Below are 27,705 nucleotides of genomic sequence, written 5' to 3'. Positions count from 1 at the left end.
AAATAAAAGAAGCCACATTCCCAAAGTATGTTTGACAGGAGGGAGGGGTGGATTGTGTGTGTTAGAGGCCTGATGTGAGGTACACCACCACATGTTGACCGGCCCGTCAGTGCCAACATCTTGATGTCATTAATTTAGTCAGGGACCTGGAAGAAAACCACATGTTTTGGGCAGGGTGGGGGGCATACAGGGGTTGTTCTCGTGAAGTGTGTACACGTCTGTACGTGAGCACAGGTATGTGTGTATGAAGGCACGGTGAGAGGGCTCTTTAGCAGGGGGGCGATTACAGCCCCTGGCAGCTGAGGATTAGAACCATGTGTCCCTACGGAGGTCAGATTTGGAATTGTTATTGATCAGTAAAAGCAGTGCCAGAGATCCAGGCTGAAACTTGGTCAACCTCTCTATCTTCTGGATTGATTTCTGGTCTTTTTTACCAGAGAAAAAGTTTCATTCTCACCTGCTGTAAAATACATTTAAACTTTTTGATTACATGGGAAATGTATTGGTGAAAAGCTTTTTTCTTCTGTTTCTGTCTGTTCTTAATAGGTGCCTTTCATTATATGAAGCCCCGACACGGCCTATGCAGGAAGCTCACATGGGTACGCTGGCATTCCTACCCGGAGAGAGCCGCCACCCACTGTCTTTGCCAACTTCTCCAGCCCTTGGGACAGCGAGACCAGCAGCGTGGGAGGTGAAAGGGTTTATTTGGTTTGACTTCAGCAAGAAGCAGAGACACTTTGGATGGTTGTGTAGCAGCGATGGAAACGAACAAGTTTCACTGTAATGATTAAAGACTGTGGGCAACCTCACGCCCACCATGCCAAGCTGAAAGGACCAAGAAAATTGTTTTTTTCTATTTTTTTCTGAAAAAAATAGGGAAGTGGGACTTTGTGTATGAACTGAATGTTCAGGACTTTGTATTTGGATCCTACGGCAAGGCGGAGATGTAATGTGGGCTTTTCCAGCCCCAGGTGCCTCTGTGGGTTTTTTTGTGCTCGAAGGTTAGACAGGTTGGTGATAGTGTGCTCAGCTGTAATACTTCTCTCAGAATGTCTTCATGACAAAGTCTTACTGTATATTGACGAGACTCATGCATATGTAGTTCGACATGAACACGCGGCTGCGTTTGGAAATCCAGCAAGAAAGCACAAACTGAAGCCAAGTGGTGTTGGTGCAACCCAAAGAAAGTGCAATACATTCATACCTCATGTGCTGTAAATGAACACAGATCGAGGATCTCCAGTTATATCCTCGATTAGCTATCTCTCTTTTTTTTTTTTGGTGGTATAAAATTTTGGGTGAGTGCATTTATCAGTCAGGGGAACTTATCAAGCAATGGATAGAAGTCAATGTAGTCATACAGTCTTTTGCCAAAAAGTATATTAAGAGACTCTACCAGTGAGTACAACTTTCATCTTGACTGTTGATTTTGTTGTCGCTTTGCATGTTATAGTTGTTTTCAGGATCTTGTCGATTTGTAGGTGCCCTCCTTATTTATTATTGTTTTTTTTGTTTTGTTTTTACAGTAATTCTCCTACAACTGCTCCACTGTGCTTAAGTCTTACATACAGTTCATTATTCCCTTTCTTTTGTATGATTTTTTTTTTAATTTACAATTGTGTGATTTATTTTTGTTGTTGTTGTTGTAAGAAGTTTTGTGTAAAGCATAGCACTATTTCTATTTATAATAAACAACGTGCAAAATACAGAAGTTTTACATTTGGAATATTTTCATTTGTTTGTCGGACTTAAAAAAAATGTACAGATAGTTTCTAAAATTAGAAACCTGCAGTTCTGTAAAATGTATTTTTATAGTGTTGTCTAATTGACAACAAAACTATACTATAAAAGCTTTATTAAACAAAAGAACTGAAAAGTTGGTGTTCCCGATAAAACACCAGGATTTCACAGAGCACAAGAAGTGAACGTTACACCATAAATTTAATATTTAAATATGGTTTGAATAAATCACCTTTGTAAAATATTTTTTTCAGAAATAATGTGACATGCGTCCCAATATTCACTTAGAAAACAAACACATCCTTAAAAATGATAACAAAGAAACAAAACTGTGATTTTGTTTGTGCTCTTCTCACTTTTGTACATTTTGATGGCTGTAGCCTAAAGATTGTAAATAGACAAATGGAAAGTTCTACTGCAGCAGCTGAACCGTATTTTAGACGATTTATATTCCCAATAATTAAATTTGGTTGTACACCAGAGAGGACTGAATGCAAAAATGGAAGGTTTGAACATTTGTGCAGTGCGGGTAAGTGCAGCATTTTTATTTTTAATTTTACGTAACTTATAATTTCTCAAACTTATAATTTCTCAGTTAAATTGTACAAGCTGTGTGAGATATTAGAACTGAAAAAGACTTGAAAGTATTTTTCATGTTATTCTGTTAAGTCACTAAACCGGTCTGTTTATTAAAATAAATAAATAAATAAATAAATAAATGAAATAATCTGAAAAATAGTGGAAATGTACAGCTTAAGAAATGTAGATGAACCAAAAATATCATATTTTATCTATAATGTGAGATTTTTTTGTGTATTGTTATTTAAAAAACACATTTGTCAAATAATATTATCTAGATACATATTTGGTAAAAACATATTTCATGGTTCATGTGTTTGTTTTACTTCAGTTTGGAAATGTTTTGTATTCGTCATTAATGGGTTTACATAGATTACAGATAAACATAATTTCACTGGAACTGACCAGTTAATAGCACTATTAATAATCCAAGAAAATATATTATGTGATAGAAGTTTATTTATGTTTTTCGTCAAGTATTTAATATTTCCAACTGCAAACATTACATTTTTATCAAATGGGCACCTATTTATTTATTTATTTATTTATTTATTTATTTATGTATTTATTTATTTATTTATTTTTACTCACACATGCAAGATACTTCATAACAAGTGCTTAGAACATTTAATATAGCTTTTTATTGTATTTTTAAAAGTATTGACAGTTCTTTTGTCTATTAAAAAAATCTACTCAAAAATATTAAACAAAAAATATATATAAAAAATAAGTGTTGGCATTACAGCAAATAAAATCTGTCAAAAAATAATTTAACAGCTTTAAGATATTTTATACACCTATAGTTTTGCATGGTAAAATGTCTAGAATTTGTTTGATTTTTGCCCGAATTTGCCTCAGGTTAGCCACATGTAATTTTAAGAATTGTATCATCTGTTGCATTTTAATTAAATTAAACAAGACAATCTAAGCTATACTCAGAGGGACCCCTGTTAGATTTCCCGTCATATTGGTTCTATGTGCCTTGGAGGGACTTTGGTCTTGTGTGATTTTCTGTCTCACTCACACTCTCCAGCACTAAATCATAAATATATCCTCTTTCATAAACACTCCTTTCGAACAAATTCCCGCTCCCCGGTGGCTCCTTCACACCCCGTAATGACTAAAGCAGAGCGGCTGTAAATTATATAAGGCCGACAGGCCTCAGACACACTGGGACATCAGTCACTGACATGGCTGCACAGAGCTCAGACGGCTTTGGGCTCCGACCGCCAAACAGAGATGAAAAACACTGCTCACCCAGTGGGCAGAGTCCCCAGAAGGTTAAACAAATCGCCAGCGCATTTTTATCATTCCCCGCTGTTTTTTCTCTCGCTTTCCCTCTGAGTTTCAGGAATCAGGTGTGCAGCTGTCGGTGTCATTTATGATACAGCCCTAAAACGAGCATAAATGTGTGTTTAAATGTGTGTGTGTGTGTTTGTTATGTTTTTTTTTGTTTGTGTGGTTAGCTTTTAGTTTTTTTTTTGTTTGTTTGTCTTGTTTTTTTGCAATTCAGCTTCTTTGGCTGCATTTGTTTAAGTTTGCTGATTGACCAAAATGAGATCAAACTAAACTTTGCTATATTTTTTATAACTCTGAGAAAGGTTTTATTTTTTTCTTTTACCACTGCTCTGAACTTGTAAGAGTAAAAGAAAAAAAAAAGAAAGTCAAAGGGGTTGCTTTGGAACAAAGTGTCAGTCAAGCAGCTACACACTGGAGACAACTTAACCTCTGACCCCAACACTCTTTGAAATGAGTAGACTACTTGACCGGAGCTGACAACAATCCAAGCGTTTCTGCAGCTTCCAACCCCCAAATTAAAAGTGAAAGGAAGAAGGACAAAGACGATGGGCTAAAAAAATATTAAGATTTCAGTTAAAAATATTGAAGCAAAGGTATTTACAGTCAGGATATTTGATGAGAGGAAATTGACTAATTTTAGTTTTTGTCTTACCCAACAAAATGTTTTTTTGCTTCAGCCATATTGTGCAGGAAAAAGGGGAGCTTTATCTGAGAAATGCCACCTTATCAAGCCACTTAAAGAGTGGGTGGCTCACAGCATGCCTTTCCTAAAGTGGTGTGTGCCTCCCTCCTGTGCACCCGTGCCATTTGCTGCCCATTTTCCGTTGTCCATGTTCATTTCCCTGCACATTTTTCAGTTTTATTTGGCTTCTAGTTAATTCTTTTTTTTTTTTTTTTTTTTTTTACATTTAAATATGAAGAGCACGAACCGGACCCACTTCCTTGCTCTCTTTAGTCAATGCAAGCAAATTCTGGAGGACGCGAGCCTCGCCGTCCACGACGTGGAAGTGAACAGGACTTTTTCCAACTCCACCACGAGTCCACTTTCTCACACTCGTCCGGCGTTCTCCACTTCCAGGGAGACTTACGACAATGCTTACTTCTACATACTTTTTGTGATGCTCTTTTACTCCTTCCTCGCCATGACACTTTTTAAGTGCTTCATAGGCAGCGATGAAGAGAAAAAGGATCCCTATGAGGAGTTCATAGGAACGAGGCGCCCGTCAACACAAACATGCAACGCAGGCCACATGGCTGAGAAGTTTTACTTTGAAGAGGAGAGCAGCCTGTGAGCCACAGGCTTTCTGGGGGAAAGCGGAGGAGGGGTACGGGTGCATATGGGGAATGTTTTGACAGTCACCAAGCCAGAAAAACGTCAGGCGAGACCTGCTAGTGATTTTGCGAGACTCTCAGTAACTTCATTTTCCCCTTTCCTCCCGCTACCCCTCCTTTCGCCAACTGACAATCAGAAAACTCGCGCAAGTACGGCCAGTCGGCTGACATGAGGGGAGACTTACGCGTCTCTGATCATCCGAGAGAAGGATGGAAACATGCAAAAAGTGTGGGTCAATGGCGGGCCGGAATCTCCTCCTGTGAGGCCCAATCAGGATCAATAACACCGGGGCCCACAACGTGCACACACCGCAGGGAACTAGGAATGATGAACTCTCTCCACGAATGCGTGTGTGTATGTGTGTTTTAAAGAATTAGAAAATATAAAAAAGTGTAAATATTAACCAGCTTTATTACTTTTTTCTGAATACCTAGAGTACATTCCTAAAGTGTTGAACTCTCTTAAGCTTTAACATTTTATTGCATAACACCCTAAAGTTTCTATTTATTTTATTGGCAATTTGCATAATAGACCAAACAAATCAGCACATAACAGTAAGGAGGAAGGAAAGTGATGCATAGCTCTTTATTTTATTTTACATAAAGATCTTAAAATTGTGGTGGACATAAATGTTCCGCCATCGATTCAGGACGGTACTTTGCAGAATCATCATTCCCTGCAGTTACAACTGCAAGTTTATTGTGCGCAGAGAGTTAAAGGTTGTTATTCTGTGGCTGTATGTGTAGACCTGTCCTGCTGAAACCTAAACTTCTGTAATGATCTCAAGTCTTTTGCAGCCTCTTCCAAGATTGCCCTGTATTTACCACCGTCAAGAAACACATTCATTCTGACTAGTTTCCCCTTATGTGCTGTTCTGTTCGGGGCAATGAGCACACTTAACGTTTCCACCACATATGACATTTTGTATGCAAGCCAAAAGTTACGTTTTCGTCTCATCTGACTGGAGGGTCTTTTTCCATATGTTTGTAGTGTCCTCTGCATCTTTTTAGTTCTCCCTACTGTCAGTAAGAGGCCAAACCTGTGGAGTGTAAGACAAATTTTTGTCATGTCAACAGATCTTTCCGCTTGAACCGTGGGCCTCTTTGCTGTTTTTGACAAATGATCTACCTGCCCAGTCTTTATATTTGATTGTCTTCGGAGGTTTGCAGTTGTGCCATACACTTTCCATTTTCAGATAATGGATTAAATTGTGCTCTTTGAAATAAAATAGTCAATTTTCTGAATTTCTCCTTAGTTTAAATTACACACAGGTGGAATCTCTTTCCTAAGATGCTGACCTTTAAAGCCAAATATCTAATTGTATATAGAGGTATTAGAATAAAAGGGATTCAATATATGTGTATGCTGCACTTTTCATATATATATATTAAACTAAGAGCTTTTTTTCTTACACTTCACAATTATGCAGTACTTTTTATATTTCCATCGGTTAAACTACATTGACATTATACTCATTGTTTGTGAGTATATTAGATGAGAAGGAGCTGCAGGGGTCTGTACGTTTTTGCAATGCATTGCAAGATAAAAATACATTATTCAATCAAGAAAAAATTAAATAGTCCAAATTAGGCTTTAAAAAAATATTTCATATCGTCCTGACAATGAACATTGATCTTATAGTATTTTGTGCTATTTTTAACCAAAGTGCAGTTGATTATTCCAAAACATGACGACATCTCAGGCCCACATTGGCTCTGCGGTAGTCACAATTGAGGGACATTCCTTTGTCATTATATTGTAATTGATCTGCAGTGTATGCACAGTTACAGATCGTTTCAACCCCAAAGTGACCCCATCAGAGCCAACTTTACAAAGCTTTGGGTGAAATGCGAACCCAGGACTCCCTCTGCAGAATTAACTTCAGTTGAGCGGTGGGTTGTTTTGGGGAGGATTTCTTGAGAGAACACACGCTTCTGATTTGGGGCACGAATTGCAAAAGTTACCAAACGAAGAGAAAAGGAGGATGCTTCAGATTAGCAGTCAGCTGGACACGCAGGTATCGCTCTAGATCTCTCAGATGCACAAAACTTTGGTGCGATTTGTACAATTAAATCTCCTGGGGGGGTCAAAGGTGGACCTGGGCGGACAATGCCGCTCTAATTTGAACTATCCGCTCCTGCCGGTCCCTAAGGCTGAGTGGGCCTGTTTTCACTTCGCCCTTCATAATTAAATTTTTGCCTCGTCCTCCTCCTGTGAGGAGCAGGGGGTCAGCATGTGTTTGTACAGGCTCACGCCCCTGGAAAACTAGCTCTCATTTTGAACAAATATTTCCTAATACTTCAAATGCTAACACTTCAATTTATCGTAGCAAGGCAAACGTGAAAACTGTAATAGATGTTGGATTCTTTTCAATGTTTTTAATTGTCCGCTTGCAATAAATTAAACATTAAGCATCAGCGTTTTGTTAAATACAGGTTCTCTTTGTAAGTGAACATAACTAAGCTATTTGTTATTTTGGATGTCTCCATAAAAATGCGTTTTATATCACAAATTAACTTTAGTTTGTTTATTCTTCCTTTGCTAGAGTCATGCTTTCTAAACCAGAGATTTGCTGCCATCTGGTGGTCAAAATATAATATATTTTTCCTGGTAGTCAGGAGGCTAAAGCTAACGCCACCAACAAGAAGTTATTCTGCAGCAGATAATACTGTTCTCCCAGTTAACTTCAACACCACTACAGTCAAGAGCTCATGATGTACTTGGTATCCTAATTCTGGTCATTAAATTGAAAATCACATTTACATTGCATGAAGATTGATCCAAATCAGTAACATAATTCACACATTCTCCAAAGCATACGATGAGGATGCACAGATATATTTATAATAGGAGAGAAATTAAGTAAAAAAAAAAAAAAAAAAAAAAACTAAGCTAAGTTTTATTATAATCTTATTTTTGTTAATAGTAACTTTTTTTTATTTGTAGCACATTTTTAATAAAATGTCAAAAGATTATTGCCAGTTACCATGACCTGGAGCAGCCCCTCTATTTCAATGTATCCCAGTCATACACACTGCCTCACATAACATGATGATATATTAGATGCCCCATGAGAAAACTAGAAAACAAGTTGCCTGCATAGAAAAAGATAAAAACACCAATTTCTGACAAAGTTGAAATTTTCATTCTTTTTGCAATACATACTTGCCGTCATGAAGAGAGCACCCATTGACTTCAATTGTTTTATAGAGACTTTAGAAAAAGGCACACCGTATTTGTATTCTTAGTTGTTTCGGGGCTCAGAGAAATTAACAGCTGATTAAACATACAGGGGCATTTTGCTATTTATTTTTAGTTTTTGCCAAGAAGATGAACATTTGAAAGAAACACATGGCTACTCAACAACAGATTCTTCAGCAGCAAAAAGAGAGCAGCAGGACATGAGAATTACTGCATATTTTGAAATCAACAGGCATGTTTCCATACTTGAGATGACATCCACCAGAAAGATACAAGTGAAAACACATCAGGACTGCTGATATGATCGGAGGCATTCGTGTCAGTTATGATATAGCCTCCAGATTGAAAACCTGGGCGTGGACAGCCGAGGCTATATGATGGTAATCCGACAGGTGAGCAGTGGTGTGATAAACCGCATCAAGTAAAAATGCATCACCTAAAATTTATTTTATGTTTCCTACAAGATGAGTCAGATAAATACTCACTTTTGTCTGCGCACATTCCCGGGCAAACCTGTTGGCAATCAATCCTGAGGTGATGGCACAGTAATGTGAATGGACAGCCTTTCTTGGCACCACAAGGCTGCTCATCAAGTTTGGGGACAATTTTTTTTTTAACTATGAGGATTGTTATCTGTTTCCCCATTCTTTATTTGTTTTTGTTTCAAATCACTGGGAATCGCAGAATCCACACTTTTGCAATCTGTCGCAATGCACCTGGTTTTGTCTTAGTCCCGCAACCTCTGAACTGCTGTGTTCTAGGTAAGCACAATCAGTGTAGGTAAAGTTTCTTAGTGCATCAGTGGATTATTGTGGGCATCCGCCTATGCATGTTAATGCTTTATGCCTTTGTGTTTGACAACGTCAGCCGCCTGTGGATGTATGTGTACAAGCATCTGACGCAGGAGGAAGTCCGACAAACCTCTACAAAGTTTCTCTCCTAATTTTTTATTTTTTTTTTGCAGTATATGTAAATATCTCGTCTCAACTGTGAATCAGTGCCATTTTCCTTCAACAGTTTATTGTTGAATTTGTTTAATTGTTTATCTGGATTTACAGAACAATTATATTATTTACCAGTTTTAGTAGAGAAGAAAAAAAAAAACAGAGCTTAGAACCTGCCGAAAAAATTACAATAAGGATTGGTACCAATAAAAGACAAACATTTTAACTCCAGAACTTTCCTGCACAGCTCACTGTCAATTTCAGTGACTGCGTCACCATATACAGCTCTATCCCCCGGGGGTTTGGTTGAATACGATGTGCTTGATTGTCAGAGAGCAATTATTGCAGGTCGGCTCAAGAAGGATTTGGGATAAATACTGCAGGAAAGGAGAAACCCGTTAATTGTGAGCAAATAACTTTGTGATCCTGACAATGTGTGATGCAAATTAAAAGGGGATTTATACTCACGCCAAACAAAGCATCAGAAATCCCATCATTGTTATTGTTTCCACGGGTTAACAGAGAGACTTTTAGGTGAAGTGTCATAGATTGGAAATCTGAAACAAAGAAATGGCATCAGCTAAACTCTGCACTTTGACATTTCTTCTCCAAACTCACTCTGCTCTTCTGCACTTCATTTTTACTACCAATCAGCTACAATATCAGCCCTAAGAAATAAAATCAGCTTTACATAAAAATATTAATCCTTTGACACTCTGAACAATTTGATTGTTGATAATTAAATCATCATCTCTAGCATAGGGCTGCAACTAAATAGTTTTTAGTAATCAATTATTTTTTTTACTATTAATAGACTAAAAATGGCACATTCTTCAGATTTTTAATTTAACCAAGAGAAGCTAAAAATAGGCCTCTTGAGTCTTGGGTAGAACATATTAAGATTTTTATCTGAAATGCAAAATGCATAACTATTTGTACGATTTTAGCTTAATTGCTGCTATGAGCATGTTGTTCTTTCAGCAAATGATGGTTTTTTTGAATCTGTATGCTCCAGTTAATGATTAATCCATTCCTAAATTAGCTGATAGTTATCTCAGTAATCGATTCATCATGATTAATCGTGTCGGCTCTTCTCCGGTGAAATCAATTCCCACGTAGGTTTTGTCAGGAAGTAACATTTTAGCTGTTTCCTCAGCCTTTGAGGAAACAGCTAAAATGAAAGTTGACCTCTGACTGTCAGGTTAACCAGTTGGTCAACCTGTAAATGTGGAAGTTGATGTGTTATAGTCAGCAGAAGTCGCAGAGGCTTGTGACTCAGTGGTCTCAGTTTGGGGAGGACAAGGAGTGCTGCTATTGGCTGAATTGAAGACTGTAGAGAAAACTGTCAGATCATAACTGTGTGACTTTTATGTTAATGCACTCAAAGTATGATTTTGTAATTGACAGAGAAAGTGTTTCCCATTTCATAAAAACACTTGCACCATATTAAATAGAGGTGGATTTTCACTGCACATTTAATTCAAATGATGAAATCATGGCACTTTTTAGTGTTGTGCCAGAAAATTATGTTAATTTTCTTACTCTTAAAGGTTAATTGGTGTTGAGCAGCTTTTAATGTTACCTGGAAATCTCCTGTTGGGTTAAAATATCTACTGCTGTCAAGAAAAGTAAGACGAGAGACTACGGTATTTTAAATGTTATAGGCAACTGCAATGCAAAATCAATTTTAATGTAGTGTGTGTTAAGCCTGTAGATTTTGCTTAATAAAGTTACACAAAAGTGAAAATCTGTGTTTTTAAGTTCTTTTTAAAGGTGCAACATGCGCTATTTTAATCAACTGTGATTACTGTCCATCACGCTTATCATACGTTTGTTTATTGAAGTCTAGCATGTTTACAAGGACTAATTTCCTCCTTCTTGAACCGCATGTTTAATTAATTTAATCAGTCTCCACTATTGAGTTTAGGTTGCATTGTAAGGAATTATGTATTTTCTCTTATTTTATTGTGTTTACTCTTACTTACAGTTCTTGCAGGTTGACTCAAAGTCGGAGCAGCAGTCCCCTAAAGTCACACAGGCCTGATCACAGAAACACGTGTTCCTATGACAGCCATTATTGAGACCCGCGCAGCACAGTACTGGTGGATCTGAGCAGCCTGGACCAACTACAGAAAGCACAGCTTTTTCAGATGAAACTCAACTTTTTTTTTAACCTTTAAAATACTCAATTTAAAGTGGAAATAATGAAGTAATTTGACTGGCAGACCCTGAAACAAGGGTCACAAAAATAATGGGAGCAATGAAAGCGAATGCACAAGAGTAAATTAAAGGAGTGAAAACTGTGATTGTGTTTGCATTACCTGTTGCATTGACATTTGCAACTGTTGTTTCAGCTGGAAAATTGCAAAGCACAAGTCAAATGAATTTTAAAAGAAAGAAAACTCTAAGACAAATAGCTCAGTTACCTAGTTGGAATCCACTGAAAATTTACTAGCTGTCGGAATGAAAACATTGGTTACCTGTTGTGTTGGCATTTCTAAAAGTTGTTTCAGCTGGAAATTGCAAAATACAAGTCAAATGAATAATAAAATAAATAAAACTAATAAAGCTCAGTTAGCTAGCTGGTTGGAATCTACTGAAAATTTATGCTCTGAATGAAACTAGTGGTTGTTTTACCTGTTGTGCTGACATTTGTAACAGTTGTTTCAGCTGGTGAAGAGCAAAGCACAAGTTAGTCAAATTAAATTTAAAGTAAATAAAACATTTCACCTAGAAATAATGACAAAGAAAGCACAGTGATTGCCATGCGATCCAAACTAATGGTTGAATATGTGCTATTTCTAAGCCTATAAGCTTTCAAATTTAACTTTTTACCATCTTTGGTAGGATTGCCTCAGTTTTGTGCATGACACCTCATATATTTTCTAGTATTTGTATCTTAAAATCCCCAAATAATCAAGCAATGCATGAGTCATGTGTTGTACTCATGACAAGGGAAAAATGCAGCCAAGCTGAAATGCCTAAATAAAAAAAAACACACACTGGGTCACATAGCTGTTGTGGGTTTCCTCTGGTTTTCTTCTCAGCAACGAAACTACAGTCCAATTGGTTTCTACAGATAATCATCTTTGACTTTTCATTTGGGGACATTCTATTTTGAGAAGTTAGAAGATTTACTTAGCAACTAGTTACAAAACAACAAAAAAGCTTTCATAAGCCTACGCAAATAAACATTTGGGACTCTGCCAAATAAGGTTACTCCCATCATGTATTGAAGTGAGCTACAAAACAAGTTAAGCAATGACATTTCCCTGAATGACTTGACTGCCTAATAAAAAAAAGAAAAAAAAACAACTTGTCCAAGTCTGTCTAAAGATCTGATCAAGCAATTTTTTTTCTCTCCCAAACATATTTTTAGTTTGTGTAATATATTTCCAATTAAACCTACAAATCAATCTTCCTCTCAATCCCTGTGATTTAATCAGATACTAACCAGATTTTTCTCCCATAAAAAAAGAGCTCCTGTTGCAGTCTCTCATTAAGTAGTACAGTCATCAGTTTGGTTGTATTTTATATTGTTTACTTTGCCCATTGGGCTTTCTTATTTTTCTATTTGGTTTTGTTCATTAGAATATTGTATTAATTTCATGTGCAATATTTTTATCAACCTGTTTTGAAGTAATTAATTTCTGTGCTCAAAGTCTCCTATTTTAAGTTCCATTTAAAACTTCTGAGGTGTAATTCCTCAGGTTAAATTAAATATAAAGAGGTGGAGCTGAGTTGATCTGGAAATTCAGTGAGATTGGTTGCCATTATATATATATATATATATATATATATATATATATATATATATATAATTTAAAGCAGCCATTAAGCAAGGTACCAGTTGAAAGTTTAAAAACATCTAAGCCTACAATTTAGTGGTAAAGGACTGATTACCTGTTGCATTTGTTACCGTTTCAGCTGAGAAATGACAAAGCACAAGTTAGTCAAATTAAACTGGAATAGTATAAATTAAACAATCCTGATGTGTTGTGATGCTTAGAAATGCAAAATGCATTTGAAACACCCCATACCTATGTGAAGATGCAGAATCGTACCAGTAAAATTGTAGGAAATTGGCAGAGAAGTTTCTGGACACATTTCACAAGGTCAACAAAGAGTGGTGGAAAATGTCAATTACATTCATGAAATTACCTGAAGGACTGGCGTTTCTGTATGTTGTTTGTGCTATAAGAGATACAAAAGCAAAATTTTAATTTCAGAAACTAATTTCAACTAAAGATACAAAACCCTTTGCTTTCAGAGGCTGTTCGTTGAAGCGATACGAGTATCGGCAGTGTAGCTGGTGATGTTATCTTCATTTGGTACATCTATGGAGCCGCTGTGTGTTTTGCAAGGTAAGCTATCAAAGTTAACTTAACCAGCTCGAGTAAGATTGTCTTGTGATCAACCCCATTTGGATACTCTAGTTAATACACAACTAAATGAGTAATTTCCTATTTTATGCAAACAGAAAATCTTTTGCTATAGCATGCCGGTTTTTGGTTTCCTAAAGATAATTGTGTCGATTCCCATGAACTACCTGTGGAAAGAAAAAAAAAAAAAAAGTCTAAGACTAAACTTTTCTGTTGCCATTAAAGTCATGGCAAGAAGCCATTTCTGCATCAATTGTTTAAACCTTTCGACAGATTACTTTCAATTTTAAGAGTTACAAGAAATCTTGATTCAAGAGGCATTTTTAGAAGCTGGTAGAATGTCATTTTCAACTCACCATTACAGGAACATAGCTCCCCAAAGACAAGAATAAAGTAAAGCAGGAGCAAAGCCATTTCTCTGCGAACAAGTCTGAAGGTTAATCAGACTGTCTAAGTGTGCCGTTAGAGAACAGGACATTTAGAATACTGGCATGCAGACATTCTAGTTCTACAGGTTCAGTCAAACAGTTCAGTTTAACAGCACATAGTAAACAGACAAGTTAACATTTCCTTTGAATTTATTAGGCTCAAATGTCAGAAGGCAGGATACTGCATTTGAAATACACATGACACTCATGTTTCTTGCACTTAGACTCATGACATTTATCCAAGTCGCAGTATTAGAAAATCCAGAATAGCAAACTGTTACAGATGAGATTGCGTTGCAGATAAACATTGATCAAAGGAAACTGGAACATTCACAGCAAAGCCAGTGTGAAAATGTAAAAGGCACAGTGCCACACTACTTCCAAGGATGATTTTACAATGTTGGAGATGAAACATGAAAATGTACTCCTAGATATGCACTCTCCAGCTTTCGCCAAACTCTTGTGTATTCTTGGCGATAGTTCCATCTGGTTTCACTTTGTCATTCGTCTTTCGGCCATCGAAGTTTCCACACAAGCCTTCTACTCTCCTTTTATAGAGGAACGGCAGAATGATATCTACAGAGCAACAAAAGGTCTGCATAAGTAAACAGAATTGAGATGTGGCTCACACAGTGGGTGAAGGATTCATTACCAGCTTTACAGTGTCCACTGAAGTCCACCAAAAGGCCAAAATCCGTCTTTAGGTAGACGCGAGAAGAATGCATTTGGATATCAAGGCCAGGAGCTGCTGAACCTGGAGCTTTAATTCTTTTTCCATCCACCTGCAAGAAAGAGGAAAAAAAAGTAATTGAGAAACTCGAAATATTAAAATATCCATACAGTATTTTCCTTGTAGTAGACTAGAAATTTGTAAAGCTTGTCAAACGCGTTATGGCTTTGATACTTACGAACACTTTCCTCTTGTGCTTAAGCTCTACAGTGTGGTTGTAGACTTTAATTTTAAGCTCCTGCAATCTTCGTTTGTGCTCCTCCTCCTCCTCATCATCCTCTCCACTGATTTCACTTCTCTCCATCTCCTCACTGCTGTCATCAGTGCATGCATTTGTGCCCTCTATATAGATTTCTGGGAGATTCTTTGGCAGATTTTTGGTCCTCACCAGCACATACAAGTTTGTTCCACTGAAACCATGTTTCAGTTTATCAAATGTTTGGTACTGTGGGTTTCCCTGGACGGTGCATTCACCAAAGTCTGTAAACATCACCAAAAAAAAAAAAAAAAACGTTTGTAGCATTGCCAACATTTTGAGAGTTAAGGAATTTTCATGCCTTACCTGTAGACTTGCAATAATATTTGCCCGTTTCAAGCTGAAGGCACACAGCATCATCTTCACACCCATCTTTGTCTTTGCAGTCAACCTTTCCCTCTCCGTCATCTTCTTCACACTCACATTTCTGCTTGCAGTGACTGGTGTACCATACTTCATTGAACTAGAAAATGACAGACAATCTTAGAGCAATATACACATTGCTTTGAAAGCAAATTTGGTGACATTTAAAGTTATTTACCTGGTGAGTTTCACCATTCCCATCAATACATCCACATTTCTGAATAGGCACACAAATGCTCCCTTTTTGTACAAAGCCATCATCACATACACATCCTGAGTCACAAGAAATCTCTGAACTGCAGTGTGGTGGACCAGTCAGGTTTTTGCATGTAGGGCTGCATGCAGGAATGCAAGTGGTGTAGTGACTGTTCTCTGCACAAGAGGGTGCTGAAAGAAACATTTGACAACTTTCAGTCCGACTCTGAACAAACAATTATAGATATTATTCATAGAAAGATGCAAGTAATTTACTTGAAACATGTGGCACTCCTGGTTCTGGAACAGTTTGTTGGGGTCTCATTGTAAGATTAGTGGAAAGGTTTGGCCTCAATGTTGGTACTTGCGATTCATTTGTGGGTGGAATTGTAGGTGTTTGTGATGTAGTTGAATTTGGAGGCTGTAAACCAGTCTCTGGGGAAGGTGCTGGGTTGGTTGGAGCTGGAAATTGAGGCCCAACAGTAGCATTGCCTTGTGCAGTTGTAGCATGTGGCCCACCTGTGGGAGAAGGCTGTGGCCTTGTGTCGGAGGGCGCTTGGTTGGTTGGAGCTGGAACCTGGGGCCCAGGAGTAGCATTGCCTTGTGCAGTTGTAGCATGTGGCCCACCTGTGGGTGAAGGCTGTGGCCTTGTCTCATTGGAGGGCGCTTGGTTGGTTGGAGCTGGAACCTGGGGTCCAGCAGTAGCATTGCCTCGTGCAGTTGTAGCATGTGGCCCACCTGTGGGAGAAGGCTGTGGCCTTGTGTCGGAGGGCGCTTGGTTGGTTTGAGCTGGAACCTGGGGCCCAGGAGTAGCATTGCCTTGTGCAGTTGTAGCATGTGGCCCACCTGTGGGTGAAGGCTGTGGCCTTGTCTCATTGGAGGGCGCTTGGTTGGTTGGAGCTGGAACCTGGGGTCCAGCAGTAGCATTGCCTCGTGCAGTAGTAGGATGTGGCCCACCTGTGGGTACGGGCTGAAGTTCAGTCACATTGGAGGGTGCTTGGTTGGTTGGAGCTGGAACCTGGGGCCCAACAGTAGCATTGTCTCGTGCAGTAGTAGGATGTGGCCCACCTGTGGGTACGGGCTGGGGTTCAGTCACATTGGAGGGAGCTTGGTTGGTTGGAGCTGGAAATTGAGGCCCAAGAGTAGCATTGCCTTGTGCAGTTGTGGGATGTGGCCCACCTGTGGGAACGGGCTGGGGTTCAGTCACATTGGAGGGTGCTTGGTTGGTTGGAGCTGGAACCTGGGGCCCAACAGTAGCATTGTCTCGTGCAGTAGTAGGATGTGGCCCACCTGTGGGTACGGGCTGGGGTTCAGTCACATTGGAGGGAGCTTGGTTGGTTGGAGCTGGAAATTGAGGCCCAAGAGTAGCATTGCCTTGTGCAGTTGTGGGATGTGGCCCACCTGTGGGAACGGGCTGGGGTTCAGTCACATTGGAGGGTGCTTGGTTGGTTGGAGCTGGAACCTGGGGCCCAACAGTAGCATTGTCTTGTGCAGTAGTAGGATGTGGCCCACCTGTGGGTACGGGCTGGGGTTCAGTCACATTGGAGGGAGCTTGGTTGGTTGGAGCTGGAAATTGAGGCCCAAGAGTAGCATTGCCTTGTGCAGTTGTGGGATGTGGCCCACCTGTGGGAACGGGCTGGGGTTCAGTCACATTGGAGGGTGCTTGGTTGGTTGGAGCTGGAACCTGGGGCCCAACAGTAGCATTGTCTTGTGCAGTAGTAGGATGTGGCCCACCTGTGGGTACGGGCTGGGGTTCAGTCACATTGGAGGGAGCTTGGTTGGTTGGAGCTGGAAATTGAGGCCCAAGAGTAGCATTGCCTTGTGCAGTTGTGGGATGTGGCCCACCTGTGGGTGATGGCTGTGGCCTCGTCTCATTGGAGGGTGCTGAGCTGGTTGTAGCTGGAACCTGTGGTCTAGCAGTAGCATTGCTTTGTGTAGTTGGAGTATGCAGTCCAGTCTCACTGGAGGGTGCTGGAACCTCAGGGGCATTTGTTGTAGTCCAGTTTGCTGGTGCCACAGTTGCTGGGTTGACCAAATCTGCAACATTAATGAGTTAATTTGAGGGTTTTTAGAGAACTAAGAGCTAAACATTACAAGATTACCTTGGCAGCCTCCACGGTGAAGTTTTACGTCATCCAAAGCTACGCCAGATTCATTGGTGCCTCTTCGGCCCTCAAAAATGATCTGAGTGAGAACCACAGAATAGAAGCATGTTCCATTGTCACTTAAAAGTAAACACTGTACTTTAATCATTGGGAAAATACAAGAACTCCCACCTGAAATGTCCCATTTCCCACCACATCCACCTGAGCAAGATGCCACACATTTCCTTGGTCATTTCTTCTCCATAAGATGGTAGCCTTTCTGTCTTGAAGCAGGTATACATTTAGACCCATTGTGTCAGAGCCAGACATATGGTACCAGAATGTTAGACATTGTGGGCCAGTGTCTGAACACTCTGTACTAATAAGACGAGCAGTGTCCCCTAGTGATGCCATGCTTGCATCAAGGTGGAGATAGTGGCCATCTGGACAAGGAAATGAGAAAAGTTGTAGATTTTGTAATTCTTGAGATGACCAAAAAAATAAATCTGATCCTTTGGTCAGGTCTGAACAAGTATTCATGACCAACACTCAGGATGTAACTCAGTTTTGCTATAATTAGTTGAATACCTCCTGTGGTGTGATCCAAGAGGGGACCAGTGATCAGTGTAGGGATGGAACCATTACGCCTTTCCCAGTCAAACACGTCAGTGAGCATCTGACTCCACTGGCAAAAATCTTTTTCAAAGTCACAGTCAAGATCGCATACTGAAATGAAAAGTTAGTAATTTGGAGAGTTCATTTTTCCAGGTAGTAGTTAAAAAAAAAAAAAAAAACTGTTGTGGCTTTACCATACCTGGGTGTTTGGCTTCCTCAGGAGTTTTAGTTGCATTGTCCATATTGATGGTCATTAGTTTAATTGTATGAGGCACAACATTCAGTGTTGGTACCTCAGCTGTGCCATTCAGCATGGGGGGTTCCAGAGCTGTTGTGGTAGGCGAAGTGACACTCAAGGGAGCTGTAACATTTCCCATTGTGGGTTCTGGAGCCATCATGGTAGGTGAATTGACACTTGGGCTGGATGTTTTAAAAGGAAGAACTGTACCTATGCCACCCAGATCTGTAGAATGAGAAAAGGCTAGTTTTTTTCTTGGGAGGATAGAGAGCGAGTTTTTTTCTTTTTAAAGCTTACCTGAACATCTTCCTTGGTGCAGTGCAATATCATCTATGGCCACATCTGATTGATCATTGGAACCCCTCCGTCCCTCAATGATAATCTACATGGTGAAGTTAGATTTGTAAGTGTCCACAATCATTTTAAATTAGCTAGACATTCCACATTTGGATACATCACCTGAAACACTGCAGTTGTGTTTAGATCAACCTGGGCCAGGTGCCACATATCACCATGGTTGTTCCTCTTCTGCCAGACTGCCTTAGCTACTTTGTTCTCAAGAAGGTAAATATTGAGGCCCATTGTGTCTGCTGACCCATACATATGGTACCAGAACTGCAGACACTGAGGACCAATGTTTGCACACTGGGAGCTGATAAGACGAGCTGTGTCACCATGTGTCGTGTTCGTGGACTCAATATAAATGTAGTGGCCATCTAGTCAAAAGGAAACGTATAGATGTCATTTGTATAATTTCTCAGAGTAAAGCAGAATTCTCACACTGTAACCTTCAAGGGCAAGTGCCCTGCAATATTTAGCTGCATCTCCTGTCCTACACACCAATTCAATGGCTAAACTGCCTCACTAGCATGCAGTTGAGCTCGATACTGATGAGCCAATAGTGGATCCAGGTGTGCTGAAGCAGAAAGACAACCAAATGTTGCAGGACCAGCCTTTGAGGGCTGGAGTTCAAGATCACAGAGTTGGAGAATAACCATTACCACCAGTGTGGTCGCTAGAGGGACCAGTCATCTCAGTAGGGGTGGAGCCATTGTTCCTTTCCCAATCAAAGGCGTCAGTGATCATCTGCCGCCAAGTGCATAAGCCGTTCTGGAAGCTACAGTCAAAGTTGCAGACTAGAGAGAAATTTTGGAATGAGTATCAAGAGGCAACTATTCCACTTCCTAAAACCTCAAGTCTGAGTTTTACATTTCCTCGTTTGCTAAATATGGCAATTAAATCTTCAAGTGGCAAGTAACCTCTAAAGGAAACTTCTTGTGCACATACTTTGGAGTAATGGGGGTACTTTTGTAGTTATGAAAGGTAATACAGTTCCAGTTACATTGGGGAAGGCAACTAAGGGGTAAAAAAAAAAAGGAACATCCTAATTCATGTACATCACTTAGTATAATTGGTGTATGCATTTTTAATAGGCAGCAGTCACCTGAACATGACCCAGAAGTGATAGCAATGTCATCTATAGCCAGGTCTGACTGAGCAGTGGAGCCTCGAATTCCCTCAATTATTAACTGAAAGAAAGTTATATCAGTTATTTCCAAGACAAGAGAATTAGCAACTTTGAGGTATATGGAGAGAAAAAAAAATTACCTTGAATGGACCAGAAATTTCCAGGTCAGCTAATCCCAACTGCCACTCAGGTCCTTTGTTGTCCACTGTAGTCCATACCCTGGTAGCCTTATTACCTTGGAGTTGATAGACATTCAGAACCATACTAGTGGCTGAACCAAGCATGTGGTACCAGAAATGGAAGCAGATTGGGCCATCAAGCTGGCATGATGGGCTCAACAGTCGAGCAGGATCTCCATAGGTTACATCATCTCCCTCAAGGTACATGTAAAAACCAGCTGGAAGCATCACATTAGTCATTGACATTGAAAATGAGTGGGGAGGGGGAGGAAAAAAAACAAAACCCTTACCTCCTGTGGTGTGGTCCTGGTTTGGTCCCGTCAAATCTGATGGTGTAGATCCAGAATGTCTTGTCCAGTCAAAACTGTCTTGAATGAGCTGCTCCCATCCACACATATTTGTGTCAAAGCTACAGTTAAGGGGACAGGCTACAAAAAAATAAAAATAAGCCATTTGACAAGCCAATTAAGAGTTTTGGACAAGAGGTACCATTTTATGTCTTACAATTGATGTTTAGAGATGTAGTGCCTGGAATTGTTGGATCTGCAGTTGAGAAATCTGAAAATTAGTGGATAGAAAGGGTGGGAGCAGGCATTAATGTTTGAGCCAGTTTACTTAAAGAATATTAAAGTCTTGAAGGGTCAAATACTCACCACATAGTGTGCCAGTTTGCCAGCTAGAGAGTTCCACTCCTTCAACTTGGCATGCTGTGGCATAAGATTTCATGGATTCGCAAAAAGTGAGCTGATCACCACTTGTGGCACAATAGTCATATACACAACTGCTGAAGTAGATGCTTGGGTGAACATACTCATGGCAGGCCTCAAAGGCCCCATGAAACACCATGGAGCATTCCTCATTGGCCACAGTCCCATCATTGTCACATTCTCTAGGATCATTTGGATGGGCAATGCATCTAAAAAAAAATTAAAAAACAACTTTGAGTGATCATCTGTGTCCAGTAGATTACACAAGATCAAAATTCCCATATTTAAATTTAACATCTACTTTTCACCAACAGAAAGTGAAACTGCATGCTTAAATAGTTTCAACTATGTTGCTACAGTATTTAAATTCTACCCCAGCAACCGGGTAACTCAGAACATCCAGGAATACTTTATTTTACTTTCAGAGCACCTTAATGTCCCTTCGTGTATGACCACCAACATGTTCATGACAGCAAGGACTACAAATCTGACATTTAGTAACTTGCAACACCCAGATACATTCAATACAACTGATATTTTCTGGCATCAACTTACTCTTCAGTGGTACGAGTTCTCCAGCTGTCACCAAATTCAAATGATCCAGAGGCAATATGGCCTCCTGGCATCATGAAGTCATCCTCCTGATATCCAGAGTAGGTGCCACACAGACCACAGAGTTCATATTCGTAACGTTCATCCACTTGCAAGAACAACCTGCCGTGTCCATCTATCCATAATTTCAAGCCAAAGGTAGTCTCCAGAACGGTGTAATCCTCCTTCACAAAGATCCACAGTGAGCCATATGACCCATTGGTTGAATAAGGAAGTCTGACGGAGACGCCATGGACCTGAACAGAACAGCATTCAAGGTATGAAAGTGACAGACAAATTAGCCTTTACCTCTGAGTCATTTTGTTAAAGTTGGAGGCTTTAAAGGTTTAGGATAGGACAAAACAATTTACCAATTTGAAACAGATACTTATGTAAATCATTGCTATAGTTGAGGACAATGAAAACCAATGCCCTTCCCACTTCTGGTTTAATTTGGCTTGCATTATTATAGCTGTTTACTTACATCGACTTGCCCGCTCTGATTCAAGGTGACATCCAGTCCATCAAGCTGAAGAACCACAGCTTCAAGTTTAGCTCTAGTAAAATTTTGTCCTGCAGGGTGGATGTTGAAGCCAGTTACAGTGAACTGCACTGTGCTGTGCCTGCCACATGTTGTAGCAAGAGTGTAAGCACAGCCCCCTTGAAAGCTGTAAGCCAGTTCGTCAAAGGTAACGTAATGTGGATCACCATACACGCTACAGGTGGCGGGTTTGAACGGGAAGCAGCCTTTGATGCCATTTTTTTCCTTACAAACTTCATCACTTGCACATGTCATTGCAGTGCATCGCATGGCATTATTGCCAATGCATTGGCACTGTCGCACACAGTCGCCCTCCACAGTCATTCCCCCCCTCTGTCAAGAAAAAGCAAAAAGTTTAAGTAAAATGCAGTACTGTGTAACCAAATAGATTATAAACAGTTACCTCATAGTGTTTTCCATTATGCCAGCACCCACAATGCTCTGCTGGGACACATTTACCCCCACTGAGACTGAACCCGTGGTCGCACTCGCATCTTTCCTCACAGCTACCACATAAGCTCGATTGATCTAGACTGGAGCACACCTCTGGACAGCCATTGGCACATGAATTATAATGGCTGTTCTCGCCACACTCGAGCGCTGAAAGAGAAAACAACATGAGATCCAGCCACGAGCTACAAAGTTAAAGATGGTCGATAACGAGACCTACAGCAGAAAGTAGAGTTCCTCCATGTGGGTATGGCAATTCCAGCCTCTCGGCAGACATCTGCATAGGCTTTCAGTGCTTCACACAGTACTTTTTGATCACCACGAGCAGAACACAAGGAGAGTAAACAAGCACGGAAATAGCTCTCGGCGCCTAGATCTGGTAGACAGGACGCAAAGGGCCCGGAGCCAGAACGAAGGAGTCCACAGTAATTCTCACTGCTATAATGAGCCTCATCTCGTGCGCTACACTGTTGTGGTACTTGAATGGCTTCACAGGAGGAGACATTTCCCCCAGTTTGCCAACTCTCAGCCAAAGCTGTGGCACTTTCAGCTTTTGTGCCATCAGGCTTGAGCAAGTCATCTCCTGGGAGCTGATTGAAGTTGCCACACAATCCACAAACCCTGTCAGAATATTGTAATGGAATTCTGAGCTGAAGAGCCCCAGCATTGTCAAAGGAAACAGACACTCCAGAACTGCTTCGCACTACTACGGCAGCAGGGTTGCTCTCAATGTGGATCGTATTATTGTTCAGGTTTAGTGGAAGCTCTCGCCAGATGCCATTAACCTGAGGGGGGGAAAAAATGCCATCTATAAAACAGAATCATGCAACATTTTACATAGGGGTTCAAAGCTTTGGATATTGCTACAAATCTGAAGTTGTGTCGAGTCAATATTCTGGGCACATTATGATATAGCTTTAGCCTGCCTTCCAATGAATGCCAACAGCATATTCAGTTTGGGCAAGATCAGTGTCAAGCTGGTGCATTACATAAGTTACAGCCATACACTTACAACTTACTCTACTCCATGCTTGTTAAACACACAGGTGATCATTTTAGCACATTTAAATTGATAAAAACATCTACATTTAGACACCCACCAAATGCCACAACGGTTCACTTTAAACAATTACTTTGAGGAGACTTACCACAACCCAGTGGGTCTGACTCTTTAGCAAGGACACCCTCGTGTTCCCCAGGTTTATAGTGATTCGCTGTATAGTAGGCTGCGACACATTGCCTGTTTGCATGTTGGCTACCTCAACGGTGAACTTTGGCAGAGCTTCAGATGCTGAACACGTTTTGGCCAGTACATATGTGCAGGGGGAAGTGAAGCGGAACAATGCACCATCAAAGGTGTGACAATCCGTGTTGCTTTGAATAGTGCACACGCCTGAAGGGGAAAGGCTCCTGGGTTCATCTCTTTGAGGACCACATATTTGGCCCTTAGGGCAATGAGAGAGAAAGCAGAACAGCTGACCAACTGAGCAAAGGCAGCGTGTGGAGTCACCAGTCCACAGGTCAGTGTTTGAGTCACACTGGTTTCCTGTAGGGTAAGAATATGATCAGGAAACTGGGAAAGAAAATCATGGCTCAGAGCTTCAGATTTATGAGGGTAAGCAGCACTTACTACATGATCCACTTCTTATGCCAATCTGTTTTAATGTTGTCTGATCTACAGACAGTGGATGGACAGCTTCAAATATGACCTAATAGACAGATTAATCTGTTACCAAAGCAAAATTCAAACCGTAGCACAATTCAGCACAGCCAATGTAGAGCCGGTCACCTGAGTGCCTGGTTCGGTAAGGTTCAGGGGCACTGAGACTTGTCTCCATGCATCTCTGGGGAGAGGAGGAGAAGTCCAGATTTCCACTTGCCTCAAGCCGCTTTTCAGCAAAGCACGCAATGTAGCGCCACTGGAAACACCTGAAGCCAGATGCCAGAACTCCAAGCAGGCCTTGCCAGTGACAGTCAGTGGATGGCTTGTCAGTATTTCCACTGAATTATCTCCTGGATAGGGAGATAAAAATGTAAAACCCATTTCCAGAGAAATTCTCAAACATTAGATGGCAGTAGTGCAATTGAACACACTTTTTTTTTTAAGTGCGCAATTATGCACCATTTCAAAAAGGAGCCAATAGTCTTCAGATTAGCACATTATTTGATCTCAAGGAAAAGAACCATTTCAATTAAATTAATCAGCCTCTATGCTGCACGTCATCTTTAGTACCCGTTTGGCTTCTTGTCCAGTCGCAAGTCAGATTCCCATGTTGGCTGTAGAAACACCGGCCAACATAATCTAGAGATTTAAAAAATAAATAAAATTAAAGCTGGATTATACTAATTGTCTGATCTGTCCTTCCAGACATCATCATTTCCAGTGTTTATAATTATAGGCGATGCAGTACCTGAGGTGTCTTTCCACCCTGGCAATTTTACCAAAGACAAATCATTTTCAGCTCTGAAAACAAAAAAAAGTAGTCCAAGATTAATGTTATAAAGACAGTATTTATTTATTACAAAAAATAAAATCCTTACCTGCACATGGAGTCCAAATGAGCCAAAAAGATTAGTGCCACAGTGATCAACAAATCTGTGTGGATCTTGCCAAGCATGGTTGATCCAACAGTAGCAGCTTTTCAGCCGTCACCAACTCAAATCCTTCAATAAGTCAACAGATTAAAGTAGTAGAAGCAGAGCCTTCCTGTAGAGACAAACAAGCCGTCAACCACCTGCACAAAGTTAGAAGCTCTGCAACTCTGACAGAGCTGGGAGTCAAAAGGTATATTTTATCCCCTACAACCAGGTAACTTAGTGGGAGGAGAAACAAACAGCCTGGGTTTGGCATGCGAATGCTCTGAAAAGGTCATGACAACCAACCAACAGTTTCAGTAAATGGTGACGGATGAGGCAAGGTTTGGGACTTCCAGGTCATAAAAAGCACTGAACCAAAGCAAGCTCCAAAAAGAGCCAGCTTAAAAATAAAAGGCTAGTTAGTAGGCTGACTGGAGAACCTCTTTCATTAACTTGTGAAAAGTGCAGCACGGTTAACAAAACGACCAGACTCAAATGACCAGAGGGTGAAGAAAACGTAATACAGATCAGTTCTAGTGAAAAGTAAAAACAAATGAGTTTAAGACTGAGCTTAAATGTTTGTTTGAAAAAAATAATAGGTAGTTAACTCACCCCTACGGAGTCAGTCACCCTGCTCTGTAGGTTTAGGTTTCAATGCCTCAGCACAGGTGATTTAAATAGAGGCTCATCAGTGGACCTTTGAGGAGCAAAGACAACCCAGATAAGATCATCTATTTGAATCAGGTGTTCTGGAGTAAAAACAGCTTAATGTCTAAGACCATCAATGGGAAATGCTGATCTCAAAATATTTCCTTACATGGATAAATAGTACCTGTTAAACACATACCTACTAAATGAAATAAACAAATAAATTTGACATGTGTAAATGTCCTTACAGTTATTTTAATACAAGTAATATAGATGTGGTATTCCTTTGTAAACAGTCTCAGCTGATATTTCTGTTAGGTTATAAAATAATGAAGTTCCCATGCTGGTATGTACTATAACCTTAAAGCTGTCATTTTATCTTTTATTTCCTTGCACAAGATATGCTGAAAAATAATCTGCACTAACTTATGCAACCCTTGTTCTCAAACATATCCACAAAGCAAATAATATATTGTGACTTGATGATGCAGGTTGTGTTTGCAGAGGTAAATGTTGCGCATATATGTCAGTCAAGTAGCCTGACAGGGGTTGTGATATGAAAAAAGATGCATTGTGTGTGTGTGTGGGAAGTGCTATCTGGGCCAGCATGTGTAAACACAGAACTTCACCCTAAATTGTGTTCCCAAAGAGTTGTCTTTGTTAGGGACCTAATAGTATCAAGAACTATTCATTCTGAGCATTTATGGTGTACAATAAATGTTGCAGAGCTGCACTGAATGACATATACCGACATAAAAAGTCTGTAGTAATTTTTTGCTGCATGCTGTTTCAGAACTTGACATTGTTCCAAGGCCTTTATATTTATGGGGTCTTTATAAATTCCCATTATGTGCAAATGCAAAAAGGAATCAATATGTTGTCACTTAGTTGTAATTTCGCTCCTTTAATTGAATTTCACTGGATAACCTGACAACAATGCAGAGCTACCTGAGAAGTCAGCAGCAGCAACAGATAATATCTGGGTGGGTTCGATTTTGTCACTGCTACAAAGTGGGAGTTGTCTGTCTACTGAAGCCTATCCCCAAGTCAAACACAGTCGGGTCTATGTGTAAGATTAATGAAGTTGAATGTTGACTGCAGACTTATTCGTTTGGATGTTATCTAACAGCGTCTCTGATTTGGAACCTTTCTGTCTCAGCCCTAGGAACAAAACAGCACTGATACACCCCATAGAAACCTTATCAGTGTTACCTAGTAATCATAATGAATGTTGAAATATGACATTTAGAGAACACTGCCTAACCACATACCTATAAATCCATAAAGCTGTACTTGTCGCCGTTTCCCCCCCCCCACCTCCTGCAAACAGGCTCAATTAATAATAAACCTCATCCACAGGAAGCAGGAGATGAAGAAACAAGGGTCCAGGAGCACGTACCAAATAATACGCGGTGGAATATTCCAAGGGTCACTTAAAGCAGATGCCCTGATCCATGACAGACAGTTAATAAACCTCTGCTTGCTATTTATATCTACACAGACCACTGTGTTCACAAATAGTACACCATAGCTAAGAGGAGACAAAGAACATGCTAGATCTGTCAGATTTTTACAAAACTCAGCATTGTTTGCTACGCTACTGCGTTTTTAAAATTGAGAATATGTGTTTCGTTTAAAAAATAACAAAAGCAAGAACTGAACAGATTTCAGGGAGATAATAAAGACGAACATTATAAAATATAATATTTCGTAAAGTTCAGGTGGAGTTGGAGTTCTCTATCTTGAATTTATTCCTGTACAAAACTGCTGTGGTAGTAGTGGCGGTAATAGGGATTTTGAGCTCCCTTGAGGTCAGCAGTAATAAGTAAACAATCCATTAGCTGTTGAACGGCAGAATAACTTTCCACTTCTCTGAGATTTTCCAACTCATTTTACATGTTTTTCTTTAGTTTATCTTTTCTTTGTGTCCCAGTTGGTAGTTTTCTGCCTGTCAGTTGTGATTGTAGTAGTGCAAAACTTGAGTGAATCTCTCGAGCAACCAAACAAGGAGGACATCAGAAGCGCTACAGGAGTGGTTAAATCACAAGACGTATTTTTTGCATCCTAAACCTGTCCTTCAAAAAAATGCAGTCCTTGCATGTTCCAATGAGAGCATCTATTGACACAAGCAAACAAATGAGCCAGTTTGCATGAGTC

General features: G+C 40.0%; 2 protein-coding genes across 3 annotated transcripts; both read right to left on the bottom strand.

The window, feature by feature from the left end:
* Window positions 1-7,552: 7,552 nt before the first annotated feature.
* On the bottom strand, window positions 7,553-13,984 carry LOC106931458 (uncharacterized). Of its 2 annotated transcripts, XM_088014475.1 has the most exons (10): window positions 13,835-13,984; window positions 13,258-13,290; window positions 13,137-13,193; window positions 13,000-13,023; window positions 11,734-11,766; window positions 11,577-11,609; window positions 11,418-11,450; window positions 11,082-11,222; window positions 9,565-9,653; window positions 7,553-9,473 (listed from the first exon to the last, which is right to left on the bottom strand). In XM_088014475.1, the coding sequence occupies exons 1-10, from the start codon at window positions 13,890-13,892 to the stop codon at window positions 9,384-9,386; spliced, it is 591 nt and encodes a 196-aa protein (XP_087870601.1). In that variant the 5' UTR covers window positions 13,893-13,984; the 3' UTR covers window positions 7,553-9,383. The 2 variants fall into 2 exon arrangements, with proteins under 2 accessions (XP_087870601.1, XP_087870602.1); XM_088014476.1 differs by lacking the exon at window positions 13,137-13,193.
* Window positions 13,985-14,038: 54 nt separating this feature from the next.
* On the bottom strand, window positions 14,039-25,599 carry LOC106931457 (uncharacterized). The gene is made up of 29 exons (XM_015009600.2): window positions 25,513-25,599; window positions 24,865-25,030; window positions 24,735-24,787; window positions 24,557-24,625; window positions 24,113-24,336; window positions 23,954-24,032; window positions 23,472-23,869; window positions 22,544-23,108; window positions 22,277-22,473; window positions 21,817-22,206; window positions 21,297-21,589; window positions 20,688-20,950; window positions 20,539-20,592; window positions 20,325-20,462; window positions 19,996-20,252; window positions 19,832-19,916; window positions 19,389-19,523; window positions 18,847-19,103; window positions 18,685-18,769; window positions 18,349-18,612; window positions 18,123-18,260; window positions 17,727-17,977; window positions 17,553-17,634; window positions 15,727-17,487; window positions 15,434-15,642; window positions 15,199-15,355; window positions 14,815-15,116; window positions 14,559-14,688; window positions 14,039-14,482 (listed from the first exon to the last, which is right to left on the bottom strand). Exons 2-29 carry the CDS (start codon window positions 24,939-24,941, stop codon window positions 14,334-14,336), a joined length of 7,062 nt encoding a protein of 2,353 aa, XP_014865086.2. The 5' UTR covers window positions 24,942-25,030; window positions 25,513-25,599; the 3' UTR covers window positions 14,039-14,333.
* Window positions 25,600-27,705: the final 2,106 nt, after the last annotated feature.

Source organism: Poecilia mexicana, unplaced genomic scaffold (assembly GCF_051168715.1).
Source record: "Poecilia mexicana isolate PSO_F unplaced genomic scaffold, ASM5116871v1 scaffold_17, whole genome shotgun sequence".
NCBI lineage: Eukaryota > Metazoa > Chordata > Actinopteri > Cyprinodontiformes > Poeciliidae > Poecilia > Poecilia mexicana.
The sequence above is the reverse complement of the archived record's forward strand: the minus strand, read 5'-3'. Positions and strand labels throughout refer to the sequence as shown.